General features: G+C 42.4%; 1 protein-coding gene across 1 annotated transcript in view; it reads left to right on the top strand.

The window, feature by feature from the left end:
* Positions 1-21,705, top strand: part of LOC146003421 (chitin synthase chs-2-like) — a 191,233-nt gene that overhangs the window by 116,953 nt on the left and 52,575 nt on the right. The window contains exons 8-11 of the mRNA XM_083141704.1: positions 3,548-3,750; positions 6,915-7,119; positions 11,494-11,721; positions 17,759-18,018. Of these exons, the coding sequence (XP_082997830.1) occupies positions 3,548-3,750; positions 6,915-7,119; positions 11,494-11,721; positions 17,759-18,018 (896 nt within the window). The remainder of the gene's footprint in view (positions 1-3,547; positions 3,751-6,914; positions 7,120-11,493; positions 11,722-17,758; positions 18,019-21,705) is intronic.

Genomic DNA, 21,705 nt, shown 5'->3' with positions numbered 1-21,705 from the left:
ATTTTTGACAAGTTTATGGACAACAATCTCTCAGAAGTGCCTTTTGTAAGTGTAGACAAATCAATCTGAGGGGGGTCATATTTTCTCAGGAAATTCCCGAGGGCATTTTTACAAAAATCTTGGATTAGACAAGATTCCACACTTGAGCAAAAAGCTCATATGGACATGTTGAGCCTGTTTTAAGTGTAGCCAAATCTGCTTGAGGGAGGTTCGTACTTTCTCGCGTTTATCCTATATACTTTTATACTACTATAATCCTGTCAGTGAGTCCAGACGCCAGAGCTTCGTTGGCCTGCAAGAAGCAGTGCTACGAATAAAATTGATTTTTTTATGTCTACTTCGTGCACAGATAGGCTAATCGGGACTGGACCTACAGTTTAAAGTGGGTTTCGAACGACCATGCAATGTACCTCCAACGACAATCGAACTCGGAACCTCTTGATTACAAAACGAAGACGTTACCACTTCGTCACTGGGGAGGCCATAGGTGTATAGCCACCGCCAATAAACATAGGATACCTAGATCCTGAAATATGGGAGAGTTGCCGATATTGGACCGTTGCCTAAGTTGGACCACCTTCGTTTTCGCCTACAGACGAGTATTTGAAATAGGTGAGGAGTTGGCACTACTGGTTGGTGTCAGTACCATGTACAAATGACTAAATGGTCAGTCAACTAGAGACGTTCGACGAACTAGGACTGCTGTTATTGTGTTTCCATTGTTCGTGTTTCAATTATTGTGCTTCGGATCTTAAACTCTTGTGTAGACTAGGGGTAAGTAATTAAATGTCCTGTAGTATATTATAAAAGTGCCATTCATTAACCATTAACTACATGTGGTAAAACTATGGTTTAGTTCCGTATGTTCGTGTAGAGTCATATTTTTATTAACGGCGTATAATTTCCTAAGTTGGACCACTACGTGTTTCCCAAATTGAACCGGGGAAAGTATGGGCTGTGGACAGAGATGGAATTGCAAATGGCTATAGCAGCATACAATAATGGGGACTACAGAAGGTCGTTCGGGATCTCTGAGGACAATGTTGGAAGGGTGATAAGTTCATGAAAACCCATGTCGCCACCAACGATAATGCTCAATTGGAAAACCAGCATTCCGCGCTATAGCCCGACAACGTAATTTCCATTGCAACTGACTTTTCCGAAGAGTTATCATGTCCAACTTTTCTCACTCCTCCTGACAGGCTTTCCATAGGCCATTGAGAGTGCGTGGACGTCTCTTTTCTAAGGCCCGTTTTAGGAGTCCAAATGCACAGAAGTCCATGGGTGACCCATCTGGCGCCTTGACCGGAATGTCGCTGTAAGGAATTGCACGGATGCCAGTTTCCACCTCCATTCGCTGCAAGAACAAACGAGTCGAACGGGAGGTATGGCTGGATGCTTTATCTTGGTGCACCCAGACCTGGTTTTTGTGCCCCCCCCCCCCCCCATACAGTTCCGGGATATCTATGTTATAAATGGGTGTTAAAACCTCATGCTGATAGTACGTTCAGTTCACCTTCACATTATTAGCTACACGGCGAATTGCTAGCTTGCAATTATAGCAGTATCCAGCGATGATCATGAAACCCCGTTGAAAACTTTCCTGGCATTCTCGATACAATGTTTGATAATAGTTTTTGTCGCGAGGTCGGTAGTAAATCGCGCGGGGTTTGTGACTGTCACTAAGGTAGACATATGCTTCGTCTAATGTCACCACATGTTTCCATCTCTCCCCTGCAAGATAGGTCTCATAGAGCTTTCTAGCGTTCGTGCGACGTTCCGCAATGTGACTAGGCAACCGCTTGTGAACTCGCCGCTTATGCCGCATTTCTAGTTGCAGGTCCTTCTTGATTATGGTGTTCACTGTTGACACAGACATTCCCAACTTACGTGCGATACTCCTTTGGGGGGCAGGGTTACCACCTGACACAAGGGCCTTCACTTTTTTCACTATGTCCGGTGTACGACTCGTAGCTGCTCGTGGATTTGCCTGTTTCTTCCCCTGTGGAATTAGGCCCAGTCGGCCTTTGCATTTTTTGTTCAATACCGCACCAATCCCCGTTCTTCGATATCACAAAACCACGCTTCTTGCACATTCCTTTGATTGCCGAATAGCTATATTTTGCATCGGAAAGGGCTGTTATGTAGCCCTCCCAGTATGGTTCAATTTTCTTCGGCATCGTTGTAGGTAAATGGCACAACACTCTGCACACGCGTTCTCGGTACTGACGTGACTCAGCATGCACCGTTTGGACGGACTGACGTTGATAACAGCGTCGCCAGCTTCAAAATCGTCACCAGAGATCTCGAACAACCTTCTGTATGGCATGAACGAGTGTAGTAGAAAGTATGGTTTGTTTGGTTTTACAGCTGACCGAATATTCAACGTGGATGAGTCAGGTTTCACCACAGTCCAGAAAAGTCCACAAAAAATTGTAGCAAAGAAAGGAAAATCAGAGATAGGTGCTGTAAGAAGTGGCGAACGTGGAGTAAATACCACAATGGTGTGTAGAGTGAGTGCTGCAGGTGTCTAGATACCGTAGACATACAGACGTACGTTCATGACTTTTGTGTGCGGTCCAACCTAAGCAACCTATGATCCAAGTTAGGAAACCAGTTGCCTATAATGGACCGATGTCACTACTTTCGTTTATGTACCCTATTATATTGGTTCCTGCATTTTTTGTTGAAATACATATATGAAGTGAAAGCTAATAGTTTGTGCTTCTCATACCTACAATTTTGTTCGTTTTCTGTGTCTTGTTTTTTATGTAGAAGCAAAATAGCACCAACTGGCCCAATTTCGGCAACTCTCCCCTACTCGCTTCCCTGCAAGGCGTTATGTGTGTTGCCTAACTGTACGGGGATAAATGGATGACAACTTGTACGTACCACAGCCGTAGAATTAGGACTTGCAGGGAAGCGAGCATTTCAGGATCTAGGTGTCACATTTCTATTGCCGCTGACTGTACTACGAGAACATGTGGCTTGTTTTGGGCAAATTACTAGATCAACCATTACACCCTATTAATATAAGTATTAAGTATTGCTTAACCTTGCTATGTCATGTTTAAAATGCTACATCAAGCTCAAAATACTTTGAACTAACTACAACTATGAAATTAATAATACGTGGCGTTCCAGCCCTTGGAACGCGGGGATCAAACCAAGGGGTGTTTAGAATTACACACTTGTGACTGAGCAATGAGAATGGCAGGTAGTGTGAAAGTAAACTTACCCCTGCTCGGTTAAAGAATAAGACTGTAGCCTCAGCTGTTGCTCCTACAGACGATTCCAATCAAAATACCTTATTCTCCACTCCACTCCTCATTTGGCTTTATTCCATTTCCTTGGCCTTCGCTTATCTTGCTACAGGTGAACGTCTCCACCGTTTCCCGTGGAAGTCATTATTCCATATATCTAGGAGCAAGTTCTAACACGTTCTGTCAAGGTCTTTATTCTTCAACCGGGCAGGAGGATGCTACGAATAATCACATCTGTGTTAATTGAATTACTAAATTTATATTATTTTTATTTTTCAATGCAGGTAAGTTTGCGTGCAGAATTCTCATTCAGAGCTTCAGCTTCGCCCTGCCTCTCACCCTCACCATGCCAGCCACGGTGAGTCTCCTCATCATCGTCTGCGAGGTGAGGGCAAGCGACCCCTGCAGTTTCAACGGCATCCTTCCCGAATACATCTTCTTCAACCTTCCTGCTTACGAGAATCTCACGGAAATTGTATCGCGACAGGTAAGAAGAAATTCATTTCACCTATTATGTAGCTACTAAAAAGTTTAATTTGTGCTTAAGATTTTCCGTTCTGAAGTCCACTTTATGATTAGATAGGCTAATATGAACTGGACCTACAGCCTAAACAGGGATACGAACCACTATGTACCTCTACCAGTGGTGCATCCACGCATGGGGCAGTGGGCATTGCTCCCCCCCCCTCCCAATCATGGACGGAAATCGATTCTGTTTTGCTGTTTTTTGCTGTTGGTTTATTATGAGGTGGATGAATTGATCATGTGACGTATTTAAATAATACAGAGCATTCCCTGACATTCGCTACGAGACTCGGCGGCAATCGGCCCGGCATCAGCGCTTGTCTTTCCCGGTGAACGGGTCCGCGACAGTCGCTAGAGTCGACTATTAAAATTACAGTTTTCATATTGTGTACTAACCTTGACTACAGAAGGTGTTGAAAATGATGTCCCTATGCTGCAACACATTCCTGGCATCTCCGAAGGAAATGGGCATTTACACGTGCAAGATCGTCTACTGTAATTCTCCCGATTTCTCGTACAATACTCTCTTTTAACTCAAGGATGGTGTGCGGATTGTCTTTGTATACTTTATTTTTTAGATTTCGCCATTTTTCTTTCTACAGAAAATTTCGTTGCAAAACGTCTTCCCACTTCTCCACAATTTCTCTTTCTGAAGTAACACTCGACAAGATAAATCCTTTGTTGTAATGTAAACTTTTGTGGTGCCATATTAAGCAACAATCTTCAACACACGGATACGACACAACACAACTTCCGAGGGAGGATTACATTGGTGTCAGTCTGCAACGTCAACAGAAAGGGAAAGAGAGCGAAGGCAGGGAGAGCGAAAAAAGCAGAACTGTAGCGTCCGACTGTCGCGGACCCGTTCACCGGGAAAGACAATCCCTGATGCCGGACCGCTTGCCGCCGAGTCTCGTAGCGAATGTCAGGAATGCTCTCTGTATATATTGTACTGTACATGTATTAAAGAAGCTTTGAATACGTACACAATTAGTGTTAGCATATTGCTCATGCACCTTCATATTTTACGTCGACCCATGTTGCATATGCGTAACACACAACATGTGCGTGTGAGTTATATATGTTATGTGTATAAGATTAATTTTAATCGAAATCCATTTATCATGCATTTTCTGTCTCTCAAAAATACAGTGTGTGCGCTTGTTTTCCATCATTAAGGTGAAATTGAAAATATAATTCAAATGCTCTAGCACCGACTTCTACCCCCTTTATGAGTGATTTATGAGGATAATAACGTCTTTGATACTACCACTACTACTATAATCATAATAATAATAATAATAATAATAATAATAACAACAATGTTATTATTATTATTGTTATTATTATTGGTACGTTTAACCTGGTACTTGCCCCTCCCCGGACAAATAATCGTGGTTGCGCCTCTGACCTCTACCGGGTATAGAAACTGGGATTCCTTGGTTACAAGGCAACCGGGATATCACTACGCCATTGGGGAGGCTCTTTCATTAGCAAGAACTAGTTCTGAATAAATCGTAAAGTTTAAAACAAAAGAATTGACGTTACTAATCAAACTAACAAAATAACAATAACAAAGAGTATTAAATTCAAGAAATACCCACCTCCGTGGCGGAGTGGTTAGCACAGCGCTACGACCCCAGGGGACCCGGAATGACATGGTCCTTGGCATGGGTGTTCTTTGTGAGTGTTCTTCAGCAATTTAATCATATCATCACTCATCCTCATCGCCACGATTAGCTACAAGTGACAAAATGGCAACGCTAATTCAAGAAATGGATTAATGATAACATCTTCAGGTAAACACTTCTGCATTACAACTACAAATACAATTAAAGTTGGAGTCGACATGCTTGGCGGAGTGGTTAGCGCACCTATGACGCCAGGTGTCGCGGGTTAGAATCCCGGCCTTGACATGGGTGTCTCTTTATTTGTGAATGTCCCTTCATCAATTTCATCGCGCCATCACTCATCCTCATCCAAAAGTGGCAGAAAAGCGAAGAAAAATGAACATTAATCAATAAACTATGAAAGTTCGATAAATACGGAGCAAAATATTGCATTGAGAGAGAGAGAAAATCTATCTCTATCTATCTCTCTCTTCTCTATCTCTATCAGAGAGAGAGAGGGAGAGATAAAGAAAAGGAGAGAATCTCTATCTATCTCTATCTCTTCTCTATAGAGATAGAGATAGATAGAGTCAGAGATAGATAATATCTCTCTCTCTCTCTCTCTCTCTCTCTCTCTCTCTCTCTCTCTCTCTTCCTCTCTCTTGCTACATAGAGATAGCTAGAGATAGAAATATAGTAATTCCAATTAAGAAATAGAGCCGCGGTGGTTTAGTATGTCGACCCCCGTGGCGGAGTTGTGAGAGCGGCGGCTACGACGCCAAGGGTTCCATGTTCGAATCCCTGTTCGGACATGGATGTTTGTGTTCGTCTGTCTTGAATGAATAAGACAATTGAGATTAATTTATATTAGTTTGATGCATAATGAACGCTGCCGCTTAGGGAGCTTCCTAAAAAAAAAAAAAAGTCGGTAAGTTGCCTGACTGCTACGCGGATAACCCTGATTTGATTCCCAGGGTGTCTGATCTAAGGTCGGAATTTTTTCCGGCCTTGTCCCCGCATAAAGCGGCTCTTGGCTCACCCAGCCTCAAATCAATGTGTACCGGAGCGTGGTTGGTCATATCGCCTCCAAAATGACCTATATTCCTTTTCCGGAATGTCTGGAGTAATAGAACGCGAACGCGTCCTGCTCGCACGTTGCGGTGTGTGCCTCGTCCAACGAACGCACAGAGGAGAGGGGACGCGCGGGAGGGGGGCGACTCGACTAGTCATTCGCGTTCCAGTAGTTCTGTGGGAATTCTGCATTCAGGAGAGCGCCGCATAGTCTGGCCCCGCCCACAAGCTTTCGCCTCTATCCCCACATTCCCCGAATGTATCTTCATGGCACGGTGTTACATGCACGAGGAACTTTACCTTTTACCAATTAAAAAATGAGTTACCATAACGGTAGCAAGTTGTGCCAATATTTAATCGTATTATTCCTTCTAAATAAATTCCTGTGTACCTTAATGTTTACCATTTTGTGAACTTGCTTAGAAAATTGTTCTTCTGCTTGCAGCACTTGTGGGTGTGGTTGCTCTGGCTCGCATCGCAATTTTGGATCACATTTCATATATGGAGACCGAAATGCGAGCGTCTCGCTGTTACGGAAAAGCTGTTTGTAAGTCCCATGTACAGCTCTCTACTAATTGACCAATCGCTGGCTCTCAACAGAAGAAAAGACGACGAAGCAGATGCAACACCCGAAGTAAGTATTATACAGGGTTAGCCTAAAAGAAATAGACGCTTTGAAAGTTTTACAGAAAGAAGAGTTTTAATAATAGGACTGAAATACTTACATGGTTTGAAGAGCACATCCTGAAATTTACATTTGAAAGTTACAAGTGTTCTCTCTATAACCCTTTTGTAACAAGACAGATATCAATGCGATAGTACACTTCTCCCCAAACACGTCTCAGCATGTCCATGTCAACAGTCGCAGCACCTGTTGTGATGCGTTATTTAAGATCGTCCACACTTGTAAGAAGGGGAGGACCATACCGTGTTCTAAAACGATGCTGTACGACAGTAACAGAATTTGTATTCGCAAATTGAAGTACGCAGAAAGCTTTCTCCACCTGGCTAGCGGCCATACTGCTCGACTTACGTCAAGGGTGCTCAAGTGATGCTGACGTCACGAAGACAAACGAAGAGCGGAGGTCGTAAACTTGAAGACTTTCTCTATACAACAGTACTAAGGCCCTGTCCGAAAAGAGCAAGACCTTACTTGAAGCGAGCATCCTCCGAGTATGGTCTTGGAGAGCGGTCTTCAAGTCGTGGACTGGACATGAAAGTCTTTCGAATTGCACTTCGACTGCAGCGCCAAATACTATCAGTAGATATAACTGAGGATACGTGGTTTTCCCCACGTTTTAAACACTTGTTTTTCACCATAGAAATCACATAGCATTTGCAAATGTTCGTACACACACATTTCCACACATCCCGTGACCTAGTCAGCAACGATCTGTGCTGCGAGCTGTGCACTTGTGAACTTCTGTGCTTGGCGCTTTCGAACTGTACTAGGTGACGTCACTTCCGTGAAGACCATACTTCAAGTCTGTACTTTGTAACTTTGGGACAGAGCCAGTATGCTTCCTGATGTAACACACAAATTTCAATTTATAAAGCTTTTAAAGCTTGTCTATTTCTTTTAGGCTAACCCTGTATGGGACCTTCACCTGTTTGTTCTACAATGTAATTTGCAGTCACAGTTGCGCCGCCCTTAAATATGCCATTAAATACTTTACAATCTAGCTACTCTTGTCATAATCACCTCATATAGCATATACACAGTGTTTTGTCCTGGGAAAAAAGGTTACGGTACTTTTAAAATTCATGTTTTATTGTGTTCACCCTTGTATAATCTTTCTAGCTTTTGACCTTTTCTAAGTTTCGGTACCTATTAGTTCGTGTGTAGCTTCTTTCTCTTTAACAATATCCTCTTCTAAAATTTCCTTCACATTTTCTGTCAGTATAATTTCTCTCTATCGATCTTCCGCTACTACTCTAGCATCTCTCTACCTATTTCTGCCTGTAATTTTTCTACTAAATTTCTCTTTTCTATCTCTATCCATCGCTTCTTTATTTCTTTGTGTCTCTTTTCACTTTTTCTTTCCCTCTTCTTTATCTCTCTCTCTCTCTCTCTCTCTCTCTCTCTCTCTCTCTCTCTCTCTCTCTCTCTTGCTTCTCTTTTCCACTCTCTTTCTTTCTTCTCTATTCAATATCTCTCTCTCTCTTTCTCCGTTTTCAATTTCTACCTGTTTTTTTGTCTTTCCATATTGTATTCCATTTCTACCTTTCTCAGACGTTTTCTATTGCTACCTTTCTCTCTCTCTCTCTCTCTCTCTCTCTCTCTCTCTCTCTCTCTCTCTCTCTCTCTCTCTACCGTTCTCTATTTCTCCCTCTCTTTCGCGTCTATTTCTTTCTCTCACCCTTTCGCTTTCCTATTTCCTTTCTCTTATCCTCGACCACTTCTTCCATCTGTCTTTTTCTATCTCCCTTAAACACTTCTTTCTTATGATTCAATTTTCCTTTATTAAAGGGCGAGGTTCAGCCTGCGGCTGTTCTACCACCAAACCCCGATGATCACATGTACACATGATTTTAATGTATTAACTAATGCCTCGGCTAGACCTTTAGTCGGTGCCATGCCAGGCCAGTTTTTTTCGAACTTTCCTCTCCTTTTCGAAAAACCGATGAGATATCCCAAAATCTGTAAAGATACACATTCTTGGAACTCCTTGTAGAGCTTTGACGTGGATCTTCGTGTGGTTTTCTTTCACTGTATCCCAGATATTATCAATACCTTTACGTTGCCACGAAACTATACGAAACGCACGATACACTGCAGTCGCAGACTCAGTTTTAATGAACTCACGAACGCAAAAAAAATTGTGCTGCATAGGCGCATTCTGCTCTCAACTGGTCCTGCTGCACGATAGGCGAGTGCTCTAGCGGTGGTACTTGAAATTTAAGAATCTCCTATTTCAAATGTTATGTATACATGCTTTCCGAATCCTACACTTGAAACAGCGCCAGTTGAAGTTCAGCGCCTCTGTTGGGTATTTAGCGAACCACCACATTTTGCCGATTTGTTAGAAATAGGGTTACACAGGTAGAAAAATTGCCTCGAACAGCTCCCCAGGGGGTGCAGAAGCATCAACGTTGCAATCCCGTCAACATTATTTCCCAATGTCAAGATCTGTCAGTGGATTTTAAGTGGGAAATTTTGAACTCATGGCATCACTGTGCAGTTGTGCAGCTGATGCCTATCCCCATAGGGGTGAGTGAGGAGAGTGAACGTTAGATCTCCACTCACACTAGGGTAGAGAGAGGAGAAACACCCTCCAAAAGGAGTTCTCTGACCTTCGAAGCCTCGGAAGAGCGAAACTCAACCCATTCACACATTTTTTTCAGTGTAGATCATTCACTTATATATATATATAAGTTGAGATGGACCTAAAGGAAATCGGTAGGGATGGAAAAGAGTATATAGATCGTGCTCAAGATAGGGACAGATGGAAGGCCTGTGTTGCTGCAGCCATGAACCTTCGGGTTTAAGAAGGCTAGAGAGTTAGTTAGTTAGTTATATATATATGTGTGTGTGGGGGGGGGGTGTGTGTGTGTACCTATATTAGCCTACATGCTTTTGTTAGTTCAGGAAATATAGGCGTATGAAATCGAGTCCATCTTTTTTAATCACGCTGTATAATGTTTAAAAATTTCAGTTGTATGTACCATAAATATAATTTTTAAAGTTACATTAATTACGGTTAACCATTTTAATGCATTAAACATCATGGTAATTTTTCAGTAGTTGAATGGCAGTGGAAATTAAAGACCTCAGATCATTTCTACAGTCAATATTTTTGGTGTACGTAATAGCTGTATAACTTTACAATACGTCTAGGGCCGGCTTTAAAGGGAAGCATTTTCATTAGCACTTTCGCTAGCATAAATGCTTCCAAAAATCTTATAGCATTTTCATAGCAGACAGACTTTACACGGAATCATTTCCTGTCATTCCAGTTAGCAATTGTGATTGCGATGTGAAGCGTGCAGAGAACGTTAGATGATATACACAGCACGAAAGTCAAACGAGATGAGTCAGTGCCGGTGTTTACAATTGAAACAACTGATTTATTCTTCCATACGTGTACTGCATACGTTACAAAGCATGTATTTAAGCAGTGCCATTGATTTGTAACTAATAGCTGCTTAGAGGAAACGTTATTCCTCTCGCTTGAATAGTTATCGGCTTCTAAAAATGTGAAGTGATACATTGTTTACGTCTCACGCGGCCGCCATTACATTTTCACACGTGACCTAGAGGTCGCTTCTGATTGGTGATGCTACGGAAATATGACTGATTCTACCCTTGAGAAATGACATGAAACATGTAAAAAAGTGTTCCCCTGTGCATAGCACCACGCCATGAAGGCGTATAGGGGGTGTGGGGGTAACGCCCCACACTTTCTTGATCCGGTCGTGAGTGGGGATGATGTGATCAGCATCACGCCCCTGACCGCCTTAACCCCCCAGGGTTTCCCCCAGGTACCCATGTTATTCGACGCTGGGTGGGCATGAAACATGCCATAAGATTATTCACTTTACACGGTAACATTTTGGTCATGACATAAATTTTCAGAAAAATGATAAGAAAAATGCTTTCGTCTAAAGCGGGACTTAGTTCTTGACTATAAACAGTAGAAAGAGGATTGAAGATACGGCGGTATATAACCGTCAATTTCCGCTGCTCTCCAACTACTATAATAAGAATGGCCATAGTCATTTTATAAATACTACAGTATATAGTATTTAAAATAATTATTGCAGTTTTTAAAATATTTTTTGGGGACAAGCAGCAGAAATTTATAATTAATATCGTTAGCCTATATATGAAAAAATACTGAATTTTAAATGAAAATTGTTGCTTCGTATTTATTTGTAAATTTGTAAATTAACAGGCATTCCGTTAATTTTAACGGCAGAATACTGTAATTTTTACGGTACCTTCTAAGAGTATAGATAATACTCTCCCAGGTTCTTTGCTGATGATGTTTTTTTTTCTTTATGTCAGAATGATGAACCCGGAGCAGATGAGCATTATGAGAGTATTTCAAACAAGGATTTGAATGTGAAATCTGTAAGGACTTCCGATTACGTCACTCGTATTTTCGCCTGCGCCACCATGTGGCATGAGACGAAGGACGAGATGATGGAGATGCTCAAGTCCATTTTGAGGATGGACGAGGACCAATCAGCGAGAAGAGTGGCGCAGAAATACCTCCGGGTGGTCGATCCCGACTACTACGAGTTTGAAAGTAAGTAACTTGTTGGTTCACTCTGTCTCAAGACGGAAAGAAGTCGGTAATTGGTTGAAGACATCGAATTAAAAAACTCATTTCAAGGTTTGTATTGTAACAAAAAAGGAAAAAGGATTTCACTGAGACTACACTCTGTCCCATGAGCGAACGAAAACGATTCTCCTGCGAAAGTAGTGGCTCAAGATTGCTCAACCAATAAATGTATCAGTGGGAAAGGGGTTGCATGGAGGGGATAACGTGACTGCAGCTACCAGCTGTTTGCAGAAGCGCGTAGTGTTTCGATCCGCCTACTCGCTTTCTCCCCTTTTCTACGGTTATGTGCGGCGTTCCTCTACAGACGACAGGGACAGACTATACTCTATCCCGGGAATCTCTGGAGCAAGGTTGAGCAGAAAGATAGGAAGGAGGTGGTCGGAGCAAAGCAGTGCACGTTGATACAAACAGCTGGGAACTGCAGTGACATTCCCCCCTCCACGCAATCCTGCTTCCTCTCATGTGCTCATTGGTTGAGCTCTCTCGAGTCACCATTTGCGCAGAGACTTGCTTTCGTTCGATCGCTCCAGAGGTTCACGGGATAGAGACTGTATATACAGGGTGTTTCTAAAGGTCGTTTACAACGCTTGGGAGGTGATTCCTCACACGAAAACAAGCAAAAAGTCTAAGTTCCATTTTTACGACTGAGGCTTCGTTTCCGAGATAGGAGCCTCGCAAAAGGTGACAAAGTGAACGTCACACCTGACTGGGACGAATACTATAACAGATAGAGAGGCGGTTCCAAGGGAATCATAAAGGAATCGTATGTGCTCAGTCCGGAAGTCACTATGAAAAGTTCACTGCACGCATGCGCAATGGAGTCCTCAAAGGAATTGGGGATTTCCAGCAAGAACAATGCATGGAAAGGGTATGTAACGCAGCAAGAAGGACCGTGACAATGAGAAATGCGTTAATCCCGACCTCAAACATCAAAACATGAGCACGGAACACAAAATCCGAAAAGTTGAGCACGGTTGCATACCCCAGTTACACGCGAGGAATGAACGAATCATGTCATGTGGCATACGAGAGACACATTACTCCGCAAGGAGGAGGGAAAGAAAAAAAAACACAATATCATATGATTGCTACAACGTGTATTTTTATATGCGAGAACTACGTAATAACCCCCCCACACACACACACAACAAACAACAAATGCTACAATATCTTACGCACAGACAGTCCGTGTCACTGTACACCAACTGAAGATGTCACTTTCACCACACAAAGGGGGTGGGGAGCAATACCAAGAGTGTTCTCACTGAGATTTGCCGAGGGCAATAATCACAGACAGTTTTCAAAATGTCTGCCGTTTACTTCTACGCAGAGATGACAGCGACGAATCAAGGATTGTCTAGTACGAGCAAACAAGCCAGGTGTATCAGCTACCGTCGCGGCGGCGACGTTGATGCGAGCAACGAGGTCCTCAGCTGATGTGACAGGTGTGTCGTATACGAGGGTTTTCATTTCCCCCCCAGAAGAAAAAATCGAGAGGGTTGAGATCTGGCAACCTCGGTGGCCAAGGCACAGGCTCAACCTTACCAATGAACCCATTGCGAAACACGTCATGCAGGAAATGTCGTACATTACGATCGAAATGAGCTGGTGCACCATCGTGTTGGTACCACATTTCTTGCCGCAGTGCCAAAGGTACGGTCTCCAACAGTTCAGACAGAACCTCACTAAGAAATGCATGATACGTGCGACCATTCAGGCGAACAGGGAGAATGTGTGGTCCAATTAAATGATCATGTACTATCCCGCACCACACATTCACTGAAAACCTGTGCTGGTGATGGGCCACAAAAAGTTCATGTGGGTTGTCAAAGTCCCAGACATGACTGTTTCTACTATTGAAGACATCCATCCTGGTGAAAATGGCTTCATCTGTCCACAATACCTTTGCCCCGAAGTTAGGGTTTGTGTCCAGCTGATGCAACAACCATTGGCAAAACTCCATACGAGGGCGAAAGTCACGAGGTAACAGTTCTTGTACTTTCTGCAGTTTAAGAGGGTACATTCCTTCCTCTGACAACACTCGCCAAACATTCACATGAGACGTGTTTTCTGCCCGAGCGAGAACGCGCGTACTGGTTCCAGGATGTTCTGCGACCGCTGTTAACACATCTTCTGCAAACTGATGTGTGCGTACACTTCGGGGTCTTCCAACTTCTTGCCGCGGTGGTAACACTGATCCTGTTTCACTCAGTCGACTGTCCACTACCTGAAAGAAGGCGTGAGACGGCAAACGTCTATGTGGAAAGCGTTCTCCATAAAGACGCCTTGCCTCACGGCTATTACCACGTGCCTCCCCATGCATGAGATGCATGTATACTAGCTGCTGGGTCGTATACGCAGCCATCTGTGTAATAGGGAGCTGGAACTGCAAAGTATCGTTTTTGTTTAACACTGGCACACTGCACAAATTGGCTGTATCACCGTACGAACACCACAGACCAATTGTTGCGATACTTGACTTGCCCACTTCACCACGTCAACTTCTTTCAATACAACATGCTAGTACTCTTCAATGCGTATGACAACCTAGAGCGAACTGCTGATCATATCCCAGAACCTGCAACACGACTGGGAGGACTGCCGGAGAGAACCAACCCTTCGAGCTCCTCTCGCGGGTACAGCAGCCATGAAGGTCAAACGTAGAATACGAGAGCCAAAACTGGTCTCTTTTACGTCACAGTGATCGCGTGCTAACACTCTTCGTATTGCTCCCCACCCCCTTTGTGTGGTGAAAGTGACATATTCAGTTGGTGTACAGTGACACGCACTGTCTGTGCGTAAGATATTGTAGCATTTGTTGTTTGTTGTGTGTGTGTGGGGGGGGGGATATTACGTAGTTGTCGCGTGTAAAAATACACGTTGTCGCAATCATCTGATATTGTGTTTTTCTTTCCTTCCTCCTGGTGGAGTAATGTGTCTCTCGTATGCCACGTGACATGATTGGTTCATTCCTCGCGTGTAACTGGGGTATGCAACCGTGCTCAACTTTTCGGATTTTGTGTTCCGTGCTCATGTTTTGATGTTTGAGGTCGGGATTAACGCATTTCTCATTGTCACGGTCCTTCTTGCTGCGTTACATACCCTTTCCATGCATTGTTCTTGCTGGAAATCCCCAATTCCTTTGAGGACTCCATTGCGCATGCGTGCAGTGAACTTTTCATAGTGACTTCCGGACTGAGCACATACGATTCCTTTATGATTTCCTTGGAACCGCCTCTCTATCTGTTATAGTATTCGTCCCAGTCAGGTGTGACGTTCACTTTGTCACCTTTTGCGAGGCTCCTATCTCGGAAACGAAGCCTCAGTCGTAAAAATGGAACTTAGACTTTTTGCTTGTTTTCGTGTGAGGAATCACCTCCCAAGCATTGTAAACGACCTTTAGAAACACCCTGTATATGTGTGCGTGTGTGTTAAATTGAAGTGGAATTTCGGAGCTCCCCCAATGGAGTAGTGGTAACGTCTTCGCCTTTGATACTCCGTCGAGGCACATAGAGGTTCGGATGTCAGTTTCAACTGCAGGTTCAGTTCCGATTAACCTATATGTGCATAAAGCTGACATATACAAAAAAAAAACTCAGCGTTTGGCTTTCAGAGCTGAAAACTAAAGAAATTGACAAAAAATGAAAATAACTGTAATATTAGGATAGTTACAAAAACGTGTATTTATCCTACAAACCTTAGTATTACTACAGCGCCTTGAATAACGTAGTGTGGAAAACGGCACAGTTCTGCGCGCTCTGGCTGGTTCCACTCGAAAATGATCCGCTAGAGGCGCTGGTGCTGAACCCGGTGCTTGTCATTCGTCTGCTTATAATGGAAGTAAATGGAGTTTTCGCTGCAACGTCTGATTCTTTTACATGAAGCATTTCTATGAATGTGATAATTGCTATGATATTTGGTACAGTGGTAGCGAAGATATTAACGAACATTCTAGACAGCCGACCACGTCCTGTTATCGTCATACTTTCGTTAATAATACGGGAAAAAACATACGCGTGGAATGCTCTTGGCAACTACATTTTTGTGTATGAATTAGGTTCATTATTATTATCATCATCATCATTTCTTTTAAAGATATACACACTGAAGCATTTGTATTTTGGATATTTACTGTCTCGTTTCTTCCGATTTAAACTAATCGCGGCGATGATGATAATGATGAATCCATGAAACGACAAGGGGAACCCCACAAAACTTTCTTAGTGCCATCGACATGAGTGTAAGGAAACTTTCAAACCAATGGGACAAGCGACACGGGATGTTCACACTGTCACACTAGTGACACACACTTCCAGACTGTAAAATAGCATTCATTGCACATGAGGGTCCAAACAGCAAACGACACGTTCATATGGCGTATTCGCGTGCTAATTGTTGCTTCGGTCGGAAAGCTCCTTAAAGGAAGGGTGCTGAGACCGAAGCGACGCGCTGCAGGGAGAGTTCCCAACTAAGTGACAAGCGACATGTGCCTTCAGTCTATTGGCAAGCGTTCGCTGCTAATTGTGCGAACAGCAGATAGGCGACACGAAAAACCGCACCTTACAACAACAGATCTAGGCGACACGATAAGTCACACGTGTCGCTTTGTCGCTTCTGCGTCGCTCAAACTGGGCCCATTTCCTCAATAGCTTGCAACATGTTGTCGTGGTTTGTTGTTCGCGCATGCGCGATGCAATGAGTGTCTTGCTTTAGGGAGATTGCGCACCAAAGCGACATGGGGCACGCGACACTTATCGCTTGAGGATTTCACCAACCGTACGCTGGCCTGAGCTTCCCGTCATGCCGCTACGATGTGAAATGTTGCTCTTGATTGGCTCGTTTCCAAGCAACATGTGTCACTTCGGTGTGAAAGTTGCCTTGGACCGAAGGACCCGTGTCGCTTTGGTGTGAAATCCTCGTATCGTTTGTCGCATGTCGCTTTGGTGTAAAATCTCCTTGAGGAAACGGTGCAGTCAGAGCTTGTGTCCCTACGGTTCGAAAGGCTGCATTAATTACGGACTGCTCGCTTCCAAGCGACACTTGTGGTTTGTCGCCTCGGTATGAAATATCTCTCAGGATACTATTTATATTCTAATAACATAGAAAAATAAAACTCTAGTACACAATCCAACACCTGACGTCCGGAATCACTTTGCGATGTTTCTTCTTGTGTTACGCATGCTATTTATTTATTAATTTTATTTTACTTTTCTTTCCAAATTAATGTCATTTCGTGACTGCAAATCACTCCACAAATATAACTGTTTCCATCAATTCACGTACCGCCTTTCAAGACAAACAAATCTACATAATGTATTCCAAAAACTAACAAAGCCGCATTACTTTCATAAGAAAATTAGCACCGACATTGATCGCACTGCCATCTATGTTTCTCATCCGTCTGGGGAACCAGTTTCTTGGGTCGTTTTCCACACTACGTTATTCAAGGCGCTGTAGTATTACGTTCAATTTTAGTAATTATTAATTCAATTAGAATGAACTGTGCACTACTTCAAGTAGTGTTTAATAATAGCATTCAACAAACATACGCAATGAGTTAGAGAGGGGGGGGGAGAGAGAGATAGAGAGAGATTTAGACACTGGCAGATTGGACAGTGAGCCAAGTCCTGACAGAAAGAAAGATGAAGTATGGGATAACTTCCATTCGTAACTCAAGAATGGTGTGATCATCGATCGAGAGTGAAATCATTTTGCTATACTGATTGTTGATTGATTTTAAGTCCACTTTATGCACAGTATGGCTAATCGGAACTGGACCTACAGTTTAAAGTAGGCTCCGAACCACTATGTGCCTCCACCAGGAATCGAACCCGGGATTTCGCTCCTCGTGTAATAAAAATTATCTAAACTGCCTGCAAAGGCCAACACTGTCGGAAGATGTGAAACAAAAATGGCCGCCTTTTCTTTCATTTTAATTGGCAAGCAACCATTGCTAAACGATTCGGTTATAGATTGACTCAGTACGGAATTAATTTTTCAGCTCACATTTTCTTCGACGACGCCTTCGAGCTTGGAGAGGATGTTGAAGAGAATGTGGCCAACCGCTTCGTGAAGACCCTGGTAGACACTGTGGACGAGGCGGCGACGCAGGTCCACCAGACCAGCATCAGGATCCGGCCCCCGACCAAGATCCCGACGCCCTATGGGGGACGCCTCATGTGGACCCTCCCGGGGAGGACCAAACTGATCGCCCACCTCAAGGATAGGTCTAAGATAAGGCACAGGAAGCGATGGAGCCAGGTGAGGAAAAAAAAAAAAGAGCTACCTTCCGTCTCGCCGAATGCCCCAGTGACAAATATCTCACCTAAGCAAAATTTTCGGCTAAATGGGAATTTCCGTTTTGACGAATCCTCTTTCAGGAACTGAAGGGAAAAAATATTTCAACCAAATCAAAAACTCATTATTAGAGGCACATATTTTTGGTAAATAAAAAAGCAAAATTTCGGTATAAAAACAGTCAATTTCTGGTTCAAAAGCGTTAAATAAAATGAAATTTCGCTGTTATAGCGGTGAAAAAGCGGCATAGAAAATGACATTTTGGTTTTAAAAATGTGAATATAATCCCAAATTTGATTTAAAAACTGCACTATTGCACAAATTAAACATATCCCTTCTAATAGCAGATTAAATCATTACCAGATTATTAAGTTTATTCCTGTATAAAGGGGTCCATTTTTGCTTCTCAAATATTTACAGCAGAATTAATCAAATTTACATGAATTGCATAACTCACAGGATACTTCAGACTTCAGAAAGTGTCGCGTCGGTATATAAACGGTAAATTTCGTGTTTAAGAGTCTATTTCGCATTTTTCAGTTCATTTCGCATCATTTCGTGACAAAACAGGGTAGGAAGATGCACCTCACACCTTTCAGACACATGAAGAATTAACATTAGAATGTGTTATTTCACATTTCGTGTTTTCGTCAAAAACGAAATATGCATGCCACTACTCATTATACATTTTCATTGGCGATGAAAGTGAATGCATACTATAGCTCTTTTCTACTCTTATGGCGGGCGCTCTATATGCTGACAAGGGGAGGAGTGGGGAGCGGGGAATGTGCCTCAGACCAACCAGACAACAGCGGTGGCTCCGAAAGCTACGATGTGACGGGAAGAAGTACTACGTGAACCTCGTTCTACAGGCTGCTGTCTTTCTTATCGCACTGGATTGGTCGCTTCCCCGCTCCCCACTTTCCTTGCCAGCATATAGAGCGTCGGCCGTAAGAGTAGAAGAGAGCTATAGGTTTAAATAATCGGATATCAGAAACTCGGATCCAGAATTATTAGTGGCTGGAGATAGCGTTAGACTATATCTAATTATTTTTAACCTTGTAGATGTAGATTTTTATTAATTATTTTATTATTATTATTATTATTGATATTAACTTTTTTATAATAATATTTCTCGTTTTATTTGTTCTTTGAATAGGAATTATAACAATAAGAACATGAGGGATAAGTGGGGGTTTTGTTTTAATGGTGGCTTTTGATCTTTGTTCTTTTGATATATTTTGTTTAGTAAATATTACTCATGAGCAGTTAGAAAGTCGTAGCTTATTAATTAACAAAGAAATAATTAGTTATATACCTATATTGGCTTCTTGATGATTAGTTATTTGTATTTTGGGGGGGATTGTGATCGTTGTGACCTTAAGCTCCGTCGATTCGGTCCGATACCAGCTTCCAACATGGTAGCTAACCCTTCAGGATTCCACTTTAAACTTTAGGTCCAGTCCCGATTAGCCTTCCTGTGCATAAAGTGGACTTAAAACACGTAAATAGTCAATCAATGAACCAATTAACCATTCATTCACGCTTTGCAGCTCTTTCAAAACAGTGATGAATTTATTTAGTTATTTATTTGTTCATTTATTGAAATTTCCAGTACTGCAGAAGCCATTTAAAACCGGAAAGAAACAACAGTAGACTAAGGTTAAAAACACAAAAAATAAGATAAGGAAAAATAAACAAGCCAAAACAGTACCAAGGTAAACAGATGAGTTTCACAAAAGCATTACTTATGTAGCGTTGGTGATAAAAGATAAATATGAACTGAATGTGTCTACTTGGTTTGTGATGATATTGAACTGATTTGGTAACCCATGGAAAAATGAACGTTGTATGAGTAAGAGGCTGAGTGTTGCAATGTGGAAAGTTTCCCTGCTTAGTGATTATGTCTACGCACTCTGAGGGAGTCCGTGGAGTGGGATGCTGGATTATAGGTTTCCATTTATGATCTTGTATAGCAATTTCATATCTGCAACGTATCTACGAGTTTCTGGAGTATGGAAGTGCAGATTTACAAGCAGAATTCTCTTATGGAGTTGCCTCAGGGCAGACACTCTATATCGAACGATGGGGGTCTCACCGATGGCGCAATGGTAGCGTCGTCGCCTTGTGATCAAGGGGTTCTGGGTTCGATTCCCGGTGGAGGCACATAGGTGTTCAGAACCCACTTTAAACTGTAGGTCCAGTCCCGATTAGCCTTTCTGTGCATAAAGTGGACTTAAAACACCAAATCAATCAATCAATATATCGAACGATGGAGAGGAAATCTCTGAGAACACTGTCGATCTTGGAAGTATAAGAATGATGACCCATGTTCCAGATGGGTGAAGAGTACATAAGGAAATTACTTTTAAGTACTCTCCAATTACTTTTAAACACTTAAAAATCTCTTAAATTGATGTCGATGTGTCCTTACGAGGGATGTGTACTTTCGTGTGTATTTGTTCCAGCTTTAGACACAAATTCTTCATCACGAAGAACAACCGATGCCTTACAACCACTTCCAATATGATCTGCCCTCCACTCGTTTACAAATGCGATACACGAATTCTTCGTATACCACAAGTTTTCCGCCACGTTTAGAACTTATAAACGACCTGAAATTTCCCTGTGGAGGGAAACTTTCCTTCATTCAAAATATTCTGCGAAAGGGGATTCGGCAAAACGGGAATATTCATTTCGCCGAAACTTTTGCTTAGGTATGAAATCTGATATAATGCGCCTCTCTGGCACATTCGACGAAAGGGGATTCGACGAAATGGTAAGACACGAAAAAAATTACATGTAGTGCGGTTACTCTTACTTCGGAGTATACCATTAAAATGGAGGGGGGCACTATACCCACAACTGAGGTAATACCATGCTGGAATTCAAGTTATGCAGTTCAATAACACTTGATTATTTGTGCAATGTTGCACATTTTGTGGTCATTTATAAATCACTAATTTGTTTTGTGTTGAGACCCAAATATTTTGAGTTTGCACTTGTATGACGTAATATATATCATATTTTCTAAATCAATATTAGACAATATTTGCTCATCCTTATCATACACAGTCAGACAATTAAGTAATGAGACAGTCATTATCAAATGAAAATGAAACAAAATAATAAACATTGCCTGTTAATTACTCAAAGTACATCCCTCCTGCATCAATATAGCAATTGTCACGGTTGACCAACGATTGATGCGACATGACTTGAACATACGACGTCCTAATGTGTTGGATCTTCCTGTGTTCAAAAACGTGCGTAATTTCAGACGCAAATTCACTTCCGGGAATGGGAAATAATCACAGGGGATAAATCTGGGAAGTAGAGAGGATGAGTCAACACACTCGTTTTTGGACTAGGTGTTTATATAATATTTGTTTATATATTATATATTGCTTGGTTGATTTGGTGTTATAGATAAGTCCAATTTATGCACAGTAAGGGCCTTAACGGTCATCGGGACTGAACCTACAGTTTAAAGTGGAATCCGAACAGGTAAGTGCCTCCACCGGGTATCGAACCAGGGACCCCTTGATTACAAGGCGACGACGTAACAACTGCACCACCGGGTAGCCATATATATATATTCATAGATGGCAAGGAACTGAGAGTCTCATGCGGTGACGTGTGCAAACATTA

Source organism: Lepisma saccharinum, chromosome 20 (assembly GCF_977018435.1).
Source record: "Lepisma saccharinum chromosome 20, izLepSacc3.1, whole genome shotgun sequence".
Classification (NCBI taxonomy): domain Eukaryota; kingdom Metazoa; phylum Arthropoda; class Insecta; order Zygentoma; family Lepismatidae; genus Lepisma; species Lepisma saccharinum.
The sequence above is the reverse complement of the archived record's forward strand: the minus strand, read 5'-3'. Positions and strand labels throughout refer to the sequence as shown.